The 15,322-nt window shown below is 34.3% G+C and overlaps 1 protein-coding gene across 1 annotated transcript in view; it reads right to left on the bottom strand.

The window, feature by feature from the left end:
* Positions 1-15,322, bottom strand: part of LOC308634036 (ankyrin repeat domain-containing protein 26-like) — a gene marked incomplete at its 3' end in the record, with an annotated part of 225,360 nt that overhangs the window by 53,681 nt on the left and 156,357 nt on the right. Inside the window, exons 5-9 of the mRNA XM_081267627.1 lie at positions 11,703-11,796; positions 9,531-9,623; positions 7,581-7,666; positions 2,495-2,658; positions 537-570 (exon numbers count right to left, since the gene is read on the bottom strand). Coding sequence (XP_081123753.1) covers positions 537-570; positions 2,495-2,658; positions 7,581-7,666; positions 9,531-9,600 — 354 coding nt within the window. The 5' untranslated portion in view covers positions 9,601-9,623; positions 11,703-11,796. The remainder of the gene's footprint in view (positions 1-536; positions 571-2,494; positions 2,659-7,580; positions 7,667-9,530; positions 9,624-11,702; positions 11,797-15,322) is intronic.

Here is a 15,322-nt window from a genome sequence, read left to right as displayed (position 1 = left end):
GATTTCTAAATGTCCCTCAAATATTTATACCATGTACTAAATTCATAGAAGGAACATCTGTCTGTTATTTTATATGCTAAAAACAGGTATTTGTTAAATAACAGCTAGTTTCTGTCAAAAGGATGTCTTTATCAATGGTGACTATTTCTTAATCACTTTCCCAAAGTAGAAGCCTTTACCTAAAAAGATTCTCTATTATTTCAGGTTACATGTTTTTTTTTTTTTCCTGGGGGCAGGGTGAAGGAACTGGGGATCGAATTCGGGGGCATCTGACCACTGAGCCACATCTCACCCTATTCTACGTTATTTAGAGACAGGGTCTCACTGAGTTGCTTAGCACCTCGCTTTTGCTGAGGCTGGCTTTGAACTCTCAATCCTCCAGCTTCTGCCTCCCCAGCCACTGGGATTACAGGGATGCGCTACCATTCCTGGTTCATGTTACATTTTACAATACAATATAAATTTTAAAATTATGTCACTTAGCCTTTCACAGTGTGTTTTTGAATAAAACTACCTTTTATTATTTTTAACAATACCTTTCTCTTTGAGTTAGATGCTTTCTCTCTGGCCCTAATAAAAGAAAAGACACACTCATAAAATCCTTTCAGGTAAATATTAATATGTTAATAAGAATGTATAATATATTTTTATGTAAAATCTTTACATTTGTTATTATCTCTCCTATTCATAAATTTTACAGGCTATTTAAAGTACAATCATTTTCTGCAATCATAAACAGAAAGAGGAACATTAAGGGACAAAGAATAATACTACATAAAGAATATTAGAAAAATAAAATTTAGATCACACTATATGACAGCCAAAGGAAAAGTATCATGTTACTTGAATTCTTTAATAGAAATAAATACAGCAGATTCTGCTATTATAATCAAAATAAAAGACAAATTTTTACCAAGGACTCAAACCTCATAGTAAAATATGGCTTAAATCCTTATATAAGGGAAAGTCTTTTTGTATAATGAGTTAATTTTTCAAAACCTACAATGCAATTACTGTGCATTTTTCTAACACTCTACATGGGTTCAACTTGTTATCATCTTCATAATTCCATAAGGCAGATACCATATAATGTATTATATAAAGGAAGAAACTAGGCAAAGAAAGGCCAAGTAACTTGCTTAAACGCATAGAAATAGTCAGCAGCAAACCCCAAATATAGATTCCAGGTTTAAACGTGTGTATCACAATACACTATGAAAAATAATAATTCTCTTCTGGTGTTTTTAAGACACAGAATAGCAGATCAATATACATTATTATTCCATATCTGATGATAATTATAAATAATAATTTTTGAATTGTGCCAATATGTTTTAAAACATAGTTTAAAAGCTAGTTTAGTTTTGGTAAACTAAAGATTTTTTTTTCTAAAGAAATTTATCAACAGGTATGATAATCCAACAGTGTATTCATGCATTTCACAAATACTTCCTGAGCACAAAATCCATTTTCAATGCCACTGTTGGTATGGGGAAGCAAGGTTTGTATAATTTAAAATATCAAAGCAATATTTAGTAGTAGGTTGTGGATAGTTCACTTTTCTGTTGTGCACCAACAAACTTTCCATTTTCCTGAGAATCTAAACCCCTATCAAGTTGATACACCTGATATTTTAGAGTACCATACAAAATCATCTCTATACATGACGATAATCCCAAGAATTAGAACAAAATTTGTTTAAGAGGTGTCATGCAACTGTCATAAGTGTACTTTAATGTGAAATTGACAGTATGCTATAGAACCAACCTCATTTTTTAAATGATTGCTTACTACATTAGTTTATAGATATGGAAATTTAACTGTTTCCTTATTGATAGGAATTTAGATTCTCACTTAATGATATAACAGTGCTATAATAAATACCCTTAAATAAATAAATAAATAAATATGTGTGTGTGTGTGTGTGTGTGTGTGTGTGTGTGTGTGTATATATATATATATATATATATATATATATATATATATATCCTTAATACATATATTGCATTTAATGTTCCTGTTATGCATATGAGAAATATTCATATATATTATATGCATTATGTATATCATATAATATTTATCCTTAATATATGTGGGCAGGCATGCATTTACAAGTATATTTTCCATTCCAAGAAGGATCCAGGAATAGAAGTGAGGCTGTTAGGTTTGGCGAATAATATTCTAAATCTCTGGTACATGCCTCTAAATTACCCTTCCAAAAGTGCTGATAAATTTAATTTATAAACACTGTATGAGAATGTTCTCTTCATCACAGTTCCCTATCTTAGTTATTACATTTTAAATAAAATTCATCAATACATTCATAATAAAATGGTATCTCATTGTTTACTTTCATTTTTTTCTGGAAACATTGCAAGGTTGAATATCCCCAGGTAAAGCTTAATGTTTCTCAATCGTGAATGTTAGACCAAATTAGAATGAGATTTAGAGGAGAATAACAATTATCTACTGTGGAGTACTGCCACATGCTTACCCATCATGTTCTTGACTCTTTGTAAGAGAAAAAGGCTCATGATCATTTTTTCTGCTCTTTCGCTGTTCCATGGGTTCATCATTATAATCAGTATCTTCAGTACCTTCACATAGGTTTTGTGATTCTTTTGTTTCAATTGGGTGCTTCATCTTTTTTTCCTCTACCTTTAATGAATGATAAGGATGATCATGCTACTTTCTAACAAAAAAGGTTTCTTTTTTTCTGCTTTTATCCTTGATTTTACCTCCTGATTTAGTTTAATTGTCATTATTTCAGCCCATAAAATATTTTGAGCTTCCTTTAATTTTATAAAATATCATTGAAAATTTTTGCCAATTCTGCTTCATTTTTGTTTGAGTGGAAATAACAAGAGTTTTCCAAAATTTCAAATAGAACAATTTTTCATTCCATGCTTTTATTTTGAGCCATTTTTGCTATCTAGCATTTACACTCCCTGTAGCTCTGGCAGACATAAAAAGAAAAGGATAGGAAAGGAGTCCTCTTCTGTCTTTCCTACCTGGATTGTACATTAAACACCCAAATTCAGGGACTGTGTCATTGTTGAGCCTCAGTAAAGAGGAAGATTTCCCCTTTCTGTATTAAGCTAGTCTCCAACCTCCGCCACCTTGCCTTGTGCAATTCTTTTGTCATTTGGATACAGGGAGAGCAAAAGAGTGAAGGTGCTCATTGCAACATTTGAACTAAAATTTGCTGCAACACAAGGAGCAGGACAAAATTGCTACCTTGTAACTATGGAATGCTGGAAAATGAGATGCTTCCCAGACTGGTTATCAGCATTAGCCCCATTACCTACTTGGGAGTAAAACCAAGAAAGTTTTAATGACTCCCAATTGGCACTACCTAGCATTTTGGTAGCATGGAAAGTTACCACAATTTCACAATTCTGCATCAGATAAATTATCCAGAAAAAGTAAACCAATTATTTCTTGGGAGATGGGAAGCCTCCTAGTTCATATGCTACTACATTTATTTTTAAAATGATATGTCTAGATTTTGTCTATATTTAAAACTTAGAACTTCAGACATCCATGTTCTACATTGAAATCAAGTACAAAATCTGGGGCTGAGATTTAATGCTTCTTTATGTGATAAGGTCAAACATACCAAGATTAACAAATTTTTCAAAACAACCTAAAGGAAAGGGCTGACTGAAACAGAAACACTTAACAGAAGTGACTTTAAAAGAAGTATATATACTTGTAAAAGATATTTAAAGTGCTCATATTAGAATTATGTTTCAATGGTTTGGTAAAACAGATAAATTTATACAGATAAAAGCACAATAAACAGATTAGTTTGTCTGAAAACATATCTCAAAACTAGGCACAAGGATATATTCCATCTCAGCCATAACTTTCCCTTGCATTTCCTTTGTGTGTGTGTGTGTGTGTGTGTGTGTGTGTGTTTGTGTGTGTGTTGTGTGTTTTTGTTTGTGTCTATGTGTAAATAAATGTGAATTAATCTTACACCAAGAGGGAGAAAAAAAAAAACACCTCAAGCTTATTACATTCTGTCAGCAACTTCTTTATGCTTATCTTGGTTCAGAAGGTCATATGGTATAGGTCTAAATTACTTTCCCAGTTCACAGGCCACTTGTAAGATTGATTGACTTAAGATGATGAGAAAGAAAGATCATGAGAATATTTTCCTGAAATTCTCTTTATGGAGAGAGAAGAAAGCATAAATTTCTAGACAGAATTTCTTATTTAGATAACACTATTTAATACATGAGCTTTTTCAAAGCAGGAAATCAGAATACAATTGATACTGAGAAAAACCAAGAGTAGCAACAAGAGAATAGCTCTCCCATTTTGAAGGTGAACTTTTTCTTTCTCTAATGTCAAGACCTCTACCTGAGACATGCCTATCTCATTCTTAAACCTTCCCTTGTTTTGCAGTAAGTGTTCACCTAGACATCCTTTTATTATTCTGCCACTAAGTGGTAGAGAGAAACTCACCTTTTCTAATTCAGTTCTCATGCTTTTACAGCTATAGCACTGCATGACATGATGGATTCTGGGACAAAATTTGATTTGATTTTGTTTTCTTACAAGTGTCATTAACAGTATAAATACTGTGCCTTTTTATTTGAGTAATTTGATTCACTTCTTGGGATTAGGTAAGACTTGAATCAAGATGGCTTTGACTTACTAGACCCTAAGCATGGGTCCAGGATTTAAATTCCAACTAGGAGTACTTATGTTCATAGTTACTTTTATTTGTAGATCAAATCCTTGGTCTTCTCTCATTGTAACTATAACAACTTCTAGTTTTTAATTTTCTGTATTATTATGAAAATTCTCCTCAGTGTTAGAAGAATGTTCAGTTTCTAGTTTGTTATGTTCAGGCTTTAATTTATTTTCTCTTCGATGCATCTTAGCAAATGACTGGTCAGAATGTTTTAGAAACCCAGAGCATATATGAGAAGGAGAGAATTTTGAAGACTGGGTTCTTTGTGTTTAAGACATTTCTGCATTACTACAGGGATAGACACTCCAGAAGCAACCTTTTCCTCAAATCAAGTACATAACTTCTCAAATTAGAGAGTGTTTTCCTTTAAATTGATTCTTCCTCTGGAGTTAACACATTTTAAGAGCCAATATCAATACGCACCAAGCAAGACAGTGTGTGGATGTGAAGGACCTGAGGAGCAGCAGGTGGTCTACACTGGATGGCAGGGACACACATGGGCCTGTCAAAGTGAGTTGGGGCCCTCCTACCAGCACAGCTGGGCAGCCCCTCCTCACACACCCAACTCTAACCCTGAGCCACCCTCCTCAGGGTTCAAATACCCTCCCTGAATTCTCCCTACTAAGGTGCTGTTCCTGAGTAACTCTTGACTTTCTCATCACCCTTCCTCCTTCATCTGGGCTACAGGAATTTTCCTTTGGAAATCAAAGAATTCTAAGTCCTTTAGAGACTGAAGATGGCAGAGCAGGCAGCAGCCCTCCACGCCTACAAAGTCCAGAAAGGAAGCAGTGAAGTAAGAGCTACCAGACAGAATGAGACTATAATTTTCTACCTGGCCTATAGGTAGCTACTCTCCTATCAAAGTAGACATCAAGCCAGAATTAATCAGAAAAGACAAACTGGGTTATTTCATACTTATTAAGGGAATCAACCAACAACAAGATGAAACGATTGTCTTTGTGCCCCAAACATTGGTGTACTGATGAACAAAAAGCAAGCCTTTCTCAATATTATAAAGAATTGAATAGAACTCAATACAGTAATACTGGGTGATTTCAACAAACCATGTCATTATTTGATAGGTCATCCAAACATAAACCAAGAGTAAAAAGTAGAATTAATGAAATGAACTTAACAGACATCTATAGAATATTTCATCTATTGAAGTGAATTAATTTTACCCTCAAAGGCGCATGAAACTTTCTCTAAAACAGATAATATTTGGGAGCACAAAGAAAGTCTTAGCAAATACAAAAAGAGATAATTCCTTGCATTCTATCAGATAATGATGGAATGAAATTAGGAGTTAAGAACCAGATAAAAATTAGAGACCATTTTAACACCTTGAAATGAAGTAATACACTTTTCTATCAGGAATTGGCCAAAGAAGAAATTGGGGAAGAAATTAAATTATTAAAAACAAATGAGAATAGAACAATACCAAGACCTCTGGGACTGTATGAAGGCAGTCCTAGTGGGAAATTTATAGCATTTATACATTAAAATAAAAGAAAAATACCAAACAAAAAATCTAACATTATATTTTAATACCTTCAAAAAGAACAGTATAATTCCAAAATCAGTAGAAGATAGGTAATAATTAAGATAAGAGCTTAAATTCATGCAATTGAGAATTTAAAAGCAATACAAAGGATAAATGCAACAAAGTTGATTCTTAAAAAAGATGAACAAGAGTGATAAACCCTTAACCAAACTAATCAAAGAGAGAGAATTCCCATTCACGTTAAAACACTGGAGAAACTTAGGATAAAAGGAACAATCTCAACATTGTAAAGGCCAATATGAAAATCCAAAGCCAATGTCATACTGAATGGAGAAAAACCTCAGATCATTTGCTCTGAACATTGGGAAAACTACACACCAAATAAAGAAGAATGCAACTAGATCCATATCTTCACAATGTACACAGTTCAATTCAAAGTGGATCAAAGACCTAGGAATTATACTAGAAATTTTGCACCTGCTAGAAGAAATCATAGGCTCAACACTCCAACAAATTGGTAGAGGCAACAACTTCCTTAACAAGACTCCTAAAGGGCAAGGAATGAAATTAATAATCAATTAATTGGGACAGCATCAAATTACAAAGCTTATGTAAGCAAAAACAAGTAATAAATGGGAAAAATAACTAAACTTAACTTATAATTCTCAAAAAAGAAATGCAAATGGCCAACAAGGATATGAAAAGATGTTCAACAACCCTAGAAATGATCAAGAATACAAACAATAATAAATGTTAGTGGAACTTCAAATTAACACAAACACTTTGGAAACCAATATGGAGATTCCTCAAGAGACTAGGAATGCAAAACCCTATGACCGAGCTATCCCATCCCTCAATAATTATCCAAAAGAACTAAAGTCAGCATACTATAGTTATATAGCAGCACAATTTACAGCAGCACAATTTTCAGTAGCCAAATATGAACCCCGTCCAGGTGCTTGTTAACAGATGAATGGATAAAGAAAAAAAATGTGGCACATGTACACAATGGAGTTTTACTCAGTCGTAAGCAATAATGACATGATGGCATTTGCTGGTAAATGGATGGAATTGCAGAATATCATGCCCAATGAAATAAACCAGACTCAGAGAGTCAAGAATGCTTTCCTATATGCAATAATCTGACAAATTGACCTCTTTTCTAAGGATAAAATTTAGGTATAAGTTGCTACGTTACCAGACATATTTTAAGATTAATCATAAGTTAAAAGACTTTGAAAATCAATATTAAAATATGATCTATTGATTCTGAAAGAATATTCTGAATGGTAATTGCATTTGGCATATACTAATTACTAAGCAAAGAAAACAATATGAGAGCAGGAATTTAAATGTACAGGTTTTACATACCAGTAACTGGTTACTTTCAGATCCTTCAAGTGTATTTTGCTCTTCATCTGATGTAATTTCTAAACGTGGTGCTGTTGAAAAATGTACTGGTAACAATAAAAAATGTAATACTCTATCAAATTGGAATTAAAGAAGCCAACCATCATCATCATTATCATCATAATGAAAATTTATATTTATTTTCCCAATAAATAATTCAAATGAAGCTTAATCTTTATCTGAACATCTACTTCTTTTTATCTTATTTTATTTTATTGCAGTTCATCTCATTTGGTTTGGTTTTCACTGATATGTGTGTGTGCCTATGTGCTACAGGGTTGAACCCAGGGCCTTGTACATGCTTTGCAAGTACTCTACCACTGAGTTCCATCCCATGCCTTTTAATTTTATTTTGAGACATTGTCTTTACACAGTGTGTAGGCTGGCCTCAAACCTTCCATTTTCCTACCTCAGCCTGCTGAGTAGCTGAGATTACAGGTGAGCTCAAAGTCACTAAGCAAATATGGATTTTTCCAGGAAATAATTCTACTTATCCAAAAGAAATCACTTGGACAGGCTCTAGGGGTCACCAGGTTCCATGCATACAGTGGTTTCAAAGACTCATCCACAAATGCACCCATTCAATAGAAATGATCAAATACTGAGAGACAAAATATAAAAATACCAAAGAAACATAGATGTTTACACTGTCCTCTGTTTTCTAACTCAAATGTCATAAGAGTAACTTATTAACAACTTTCAACTTTTCATCATTGATACTTTCAAAAATTACTGATACTTTCTATATTTTCATTTGTAAACGCCCTCTTCCTTATTTCTGAAATAGTTTTGTGGACTTTTCTGACAAACTACTTTTCCAAATTTTAGAGTCAGTCTGCTAAGTAAATTCTTCCATTATTATAGATTTTGCACAAAAAAACTAGTATTTCTTTCCTTAGGGTAATTGGTTTTTCTTTATTGATTTTTCTACTATACCTTTACCATCTGAAGAAAAAAATTATTTATTTACATGTCAATCCTATTTGAACCTAGACTTGTGGGGACAATCTTTTGTGTCACCTGGTATGAATGAACAGTCTTTATTTCTTTATTGAATTGCTTATTGAATTCCTTATAAATGCTAGGGTGACTAAAAGGTGTCTGGGATGGCTTTTCTAGAGATAATACCTGAGCTGAGACTTACAGGGTGAGGGTAGCCAGCCAGAGTGCAGGAAAGTGTGAGAGCATGACAGGCAATAGCAGGAGAGGCATTCAAGTATTAAACAGGTTGTGTGCTTGTTTAAAAATATAGGAACTGGTGAATAGTAACGCCAGAGGAAAGTGCAGATAGGGAAAGGGCTAAAGACAGAGTTAGGCAGAAGTCATATGACAACAGCATTAGTGGTGACTTTCTGACACTCGCCCATTAGTGTTGTTTAAGGAATGGTGCAAGGGCATAACTGCACGGGAAAGATTACATAAACACATTTCTCTAAATGCTATGCATACAGCGAATGTCAGGGGCATTTGGATAAACGAGAGAAGATGAACAAGCCTGAGGGAATAGTGCAAAATTCAGATGATGCATGCCTGAAATGAAGGAATTCTTATAAAAATATTTTGTGTGTCCTTTGTAAAATGCATTTTAATTGAATGAATTCATGTATAAATCTGATTCCCTGGTAAATGAGACTCTGCTCAGTCTATAAAAAGATACCAAATGACATGTGAAACGAACAACATGGACTAAGTTGCTTGTTTTCACTTTGTATTTGTTTACTTTTATACATTTATATTACAGGTATGGAACATATTCCTCAAACTGTCCTGCAATTTAAGAAGTACAAAGTATGCTAAAAGCCTGATGGAATGAATATACACTTCTCATTAAAGAAAATTTGCTCAATTGATCAGTTTAGCTATTTGCTTTGAGAAAAACTGTTCACTAAAAATATTCTTGATTTTACATACCCTTATGGGATCCTGATGCATTTACATTTCTTATATAAATGCAAATGTTCGAGTCACTTGATGCACTCATGTAAAAAGATGTAGGAACTTCACCTAAGAAATTATATATAGTAATCTTACAATTTTAGAATATGATAATCAAAAAGAAAGCAGTAAATACAGTCATAGAATTAGATATCAATACCCTTTATATTTCAAAATCAGCATGATTGATATTCAAAGTAATAATTTTGGTATTCAAGGAATAAGCTCTCTAATTTATTTTGTTTCCAGCATTACTCTGGTGTGGTGTATCTTCTCAGTCTTTAAAAGATTTTAGTAAAATGACTATCTCATTAAAAATTAGGTTATAGGGCTGGGGTTGTAGCTCAGTGGTAGAGTAGTTGCCTAGCACATGTGAGCCACTGAATTTGATCCTTAGCACCTAATAATAAGGAAAGAAAGAAAGAAAGAAAGAAAGAAAGAAAGAAAGAAAGAAAGAAAGAAAGAAAGAAAGAAAGAAAGGTAGGTATATTTTGTCAATCACAACTAAAAGTTATAAGAAAAAAGTAGGTTATATTACCAAGGATGGGATGTAGCTCAGTAACAGTGTTCATTCCTATCAAGACCAATGGCAGGGGTTCCATCCCAAGCCCCAATAAAAAAAGGAGGTAAAAAATACTAGGGGAACAATTAGCTATCATTTCAAAAACAGTCAATGCTCTTATGACAACATAAGTCTCATATGAGTAGCTATTATCAATGAAATATATGTCCCTATTACTCCAATCCCAACAATTCCTCCTGCTTCCGATAATCTCTGTAGCAGCCATTACCTAATATTTGGATTAAAAGGGAAGAAATATACTGAAGCCATGTGAATTAAATTTTATCAAATTTCCTCATCATTAAGTTCCAAGTTAATTAGCTTACATTTTTTTCTTTCCTTCCTTATTTATGCTGCCATTCTGATTTTAAAAAAATAATGTCTAGACTGGTTGTTTTGATACTTTCCATTTTACATTGTTTGTATGGATTATTCCCATTACTTTCTTCCTCCCTGTTCATTTAGCAATAGCATCTGAAGCTTATAACTTCTACTACTGCATCTTTTTCCCCCTTCCTCTTGACAAGGAACATGCATAGATATAAAAGCAAGCTTTTCTTCTGCCTTGATCTTACTGTATCTTGAACTATTATTCCAAGGCCCTTCTTCCAGATTTCTTTAAAGGTACACGGGAGCTAATTAGAATGAGATCTGGAAACCAGAACTACTGCAATCACCTTACAATGTATTCAAAATGTAGAACCAACATCCTAATTATTCACAATGTGCAATCTTAACATGTCCCCCACACACACAGATGATTCATTAAAGATTGAGAATCTCTGGTCTTTACTGAATCTGCCTTCACTTCCTCTAACTTCTCTTTTTCTGGGGGGAATCTAGCCTCATGTTCCTCCCTATCACATCCCCCAAGTTGAAACTGTATAAGAAGTCACAAACTGTCTATGAACATTTTATCAGGTTGTGATTTTCTTGTCTTTCCATAAATAATCTTACAATTTCTTCTCCATTATTTAGTACTGGACTATATGATCCTGTCCTAGGAAATAGCAACACTTTAAAATGACACCTAACTATAGATGCAAATAGCTGTTATATGTGGTAAATTAAACAGCTTTGTGTGTTCAGGTATTTCAATCCCTAATGCTTTTCCAACAGTGAGGGAGATGGGAGGAATGGGAAAATTTTATTCTACTTCTTGGACAAGTTTTGGTTCTAGAAGCTCATAAATTCTTCCCACATTTAATAAGCTGCTCATGCTCTTTCTAAAGTAGTAATGAATTCAATTGTATCAGCCTGCTCATTTTTCCTTCATTTATTCCCTCTATTTTCTGCCTTTCTTAGTCTCCATTTCCTCTTCTTTCTTTTTCTTATTTACCAACTTTCCTCTGGGATTAGCATGTCTGGAAAAGGAACTAATAATTAATTTCCTTTAGTGACATTCCCAACTTAACCTGTAGTTGAAAAGTAATAAGTTATACCACTTAGTATCATTTCACTTCTCTTCTTCCTTACTATTTAATAGTCACTTTTGTCAGTTATTAAAACATGCCAGTGCTCATGTCTTAAGCAAACATTTAGTTCAAAGAACTTGGAACTAAATTGTTATACTGCATAGTTCTTACCTTTTATATGAACACTTACTGCACGCTTTTGTCTTTGATCTGAAGGCGCAGATAGATGTCCAACACAGCTCAGTGAAGGACTCTCACAAATTTTCTGGTGGAATGAATGTCAATAGTGAGTTGCATAAAGATTTCCTATTCACATACTAAGAAGACATCTAAATTACCATTTTGGAAATCAACAAAAATTAAAAGCAACTATTTATTGAAAACCAAATCTTTTCAAGATGAAGCCTAACTTTTGTCTTCATATGGCTACTGGCTCTGAACACTGAGCATGGAAGGAAACACAGAAAACATATTCAGAGAAAATAGAAACCAGTGTCATGTTTCAACAAAGGACCAACTTCAGTATGCCTAACTACTATACATTCCCTGCCAATAACACTAAACCTACATAGTTTACCATAATTTCATTGATACACTTTTTATATAAGCATTCAACATTTAAAATACTACAATGACAGACTATTTTAGTGCTAAAATAAGATAACTGACAAGACTTCAGAGGATGTCATGTGGGACTAAAATTAGAATATGTCACAGCTGCTTCACTTAGGTTAAAAAAGGCTTAGGAAAATTTAAATATTTTTGCAAAATTTTTATTGCAATGAAAGTAGTTGAGGCCTGGGGTCATGGCTTAGTGGTGGAGTGCTTGCCTAGCATGTGTGAGGCACTGGGTTCCATTGTCAGCACCACAGAAAAATAAATAAAGGTTCATCAAGAATTAAAAAAAAAACATTTTATTTAAAAAAAAACAGAAAGTAGTCAAAGAGATGGATAAACTACTGAGAAGAATTTTTGTTTACTTAGATAATAGTACTTATCTTTTAGGTACAGTGGGTACATTTTTTTCATTTAAGAAAGAACATCAGGGCTGGGGCTGTATGTAGCACAATGGTGGAGCATTTACCTACCACAGGTGAGGCACTGGGTTTGATCCTCAGCACCACATAAAAATAAATAGATAACATAAAGGCATGTTGTCCATCTACAACTACAAAAAAAATTTAAAAAGAAATAACATTAAAAATATATACTCATGTAGAAAACAGGCAGTGTAGAAACATTCAGTACCTCCTGAAAGCTATCTCAGTGGAATTTAATCAACACTTGTGTAAATGCACAAGGACATGGATGGGCATCTGTGGGTAAGCACTGGGTCACAACTTTAGAATGATAACAGAACTCATAAAAAGAAAACATCCCAGGAGTGCACAGAACAGAGTGATGTTAGAAAGGGGAAACTCCTCTAAATGTGAGAAACCCATCAATCTCAACAAAATTTAATCTACTATAGGCCAAATGAACAGTCAAGGCAAAGGCTGACTTGAATTCTGCACAAGCTGGCACTAGAAATTTGGGGCGCTTAAGGTTATTCCTGACAGATTCTAATGCTTGGACAGGGAAACATCCTCACTAGGGCTCCTTTGTCTACACCTTCTAAATAGTAGATCAGAAACCCCTCTAATTATTAATAATTATAGTTCCAAGATTAAACTAATACACTAATTCACTGGATGAGCAGAGACCCACCTCAAGATCATGTCAGATCATGCCCCATAGAGAAATTGAGACACAGATCTATTGAGAACTCTGGGCAGCTGGAGAAGCAGTCAAGTAGTTTTCATAAAGGACAAAAACCCAGGGCACTTTCACTTAAATGCTGTTCAAGCTCTGTGAGTATGAAGTTTGTATCTACTACAAACCCTGGGCTGGGATGTGAGAGTCTTCTGTGTGCAAAATCTGCCACCTCAGGGATCCTTAGTGTTGATTCACCTGATCTGTCTTGCTAGGCTGTGTCATATTTTCTTCCTAAGTGCTCATTCTGTGTCCTTCCTAAGAGCAACCTTAAACATTTGTAGGAAAACCATTCTTCCAACATCGATAGCTTGCTCCCATGCTAGAATGTCCAAACAAACTCTCCAAAAATGTTGGTGAGTGCAATCCCCAATAGAGAACAGATCTACCAGACTACCAGATGTGGACACTCCACCATATTCTGAGACATTAGGAGAAGTGTGGCCACCTCCACCAAGAAAGGGGGTCTAGTCACCTCCCTACAGATTCAGAGAGACCTTTCAGGGGTAGTCACAATGGGAAAAGGTTCATGGCTGACACTTTGTGCAGGGGAAAAATCTTCCAACATCTCTCTTAACTGGGTTGGTGGGCTCCCACTCTGAAAATTAGTTTGAGCCAAGAAAAGAGAGTGTTGTACAGAAATGTTGAAAACTCTGGTTGGTAGGAAATACAATCCATTTGATGGCCAGTCTGTAGATTGGAGGTCAAGGAAATCAATGCCCATTTCTAATATGTGGTTTGAACTTCATGGCAGGGATAAAAGTAACTGTATATTGGATCCTGAGGGAGAAGGGTCCAGGAACAGTGAGGCAGAATCTGGAAGACTAATGGTCTGTAGTACTGAATGGTCCACAGCCTCCTTAGGCAAAACGTTTGAGCACCCAGCTCCTACAAGAGCAATGCCTCCAACTGAGGTATAAATAAATACATAAAAAATAGCAATTTTTAAAAAGGGAGGTAAAATTACTATTGTGACTGGCAACTTTTCCTTAGTAAGCCCTATAGGGAAAGGAAGAGAGGAGCTCAGCCTACACTGATTTACTACCAGGGTTAACCTATTCAGTCTGGTGATAGAAAGGAACATATTGACATGCAATCACTCACATGAAATCTTCTTCCAATGGTGGATTATAAAATTACAAGACTCAGAAAAATGTGCTTGTATCTTAATTACATCAGTAAGGAGCAATGTTAAACTTTTATGGGTTTTGATCTTGCTTTCTGTAACATTTTGATACAGTTTTCACACATTATGTGTCACATTTCTAAGTTTAGGTAATATTTGCATTATCTCTTTGGTATTTGTACCTTTGTCCTCATTCTCAAATGTACTCCTATCCTTTCTCTTCTTTATTTCCTTTTCTCCTCAGGTTTTGTTTTTTGAAATTTTTCTTTGCTCTTTTTAGTTATACATTACAATAGAATCTATTTTGATATACTGATATAAGCATGAAATATATCTTATTCTAATTAGGATCCCAGTCTTGTGGATGTACATGATAGTGAGATTCATTGTAGTGTATTCATATGCACATAGGAAAACGATGTCAGATTAATTCCACTGTCTTTCCTATTTCTACCCGCCTTCCTTCCCTTCATTCCCCATTTCTAATCCATTGAACTTCTATTCTTGCCTTTCACATATCAGAGAGAACATTCAACCTTTGGTTTTGGGGCATTGGCTTATTTCACTTAACACGACAGTCTCCAGATCTATCCCTTTACCAGCAAATATCATAAAGTCACATATATATAATATATATATATGTTATATAAATACATATATATGGATATATCTCACAATTTCTTTATCCATTCATCAATTGATTAGCATCTAGGTTGGTTCCATAGCTTAGCTATTGTGCATTGTACTGGTACAAGCAATGATGTGGTTGCATCACTGTAGTAGGCTGACATTAAGTCTTTTGGATATATAACAAGAAGTGAGATAACTGGGTCAAATGGTGGCTCAATTGCTACTTCATGAGGAATCTCTGTACTGTGTTCCAGAGTGGTTGCACTATTTTGAAGTGTAGCCA

The sequence above is a fragment of the Spermophilus citellus genome (assembly GCF_964194105.1).
Source record: "Spermophilus citellus genome assembly, chromosome: 15".
NCBI classification, from domain to species: Eukaryota; Metazoa; Chordata; class Mammalia; order Rodentia; family Sciuridae; genus Spermophilus; species Spermophilus citellus.
Note: the sequence above shows the minus strand (reverse complement) of the source record. Positions and strands in the feature narration are given on the sequence as shown.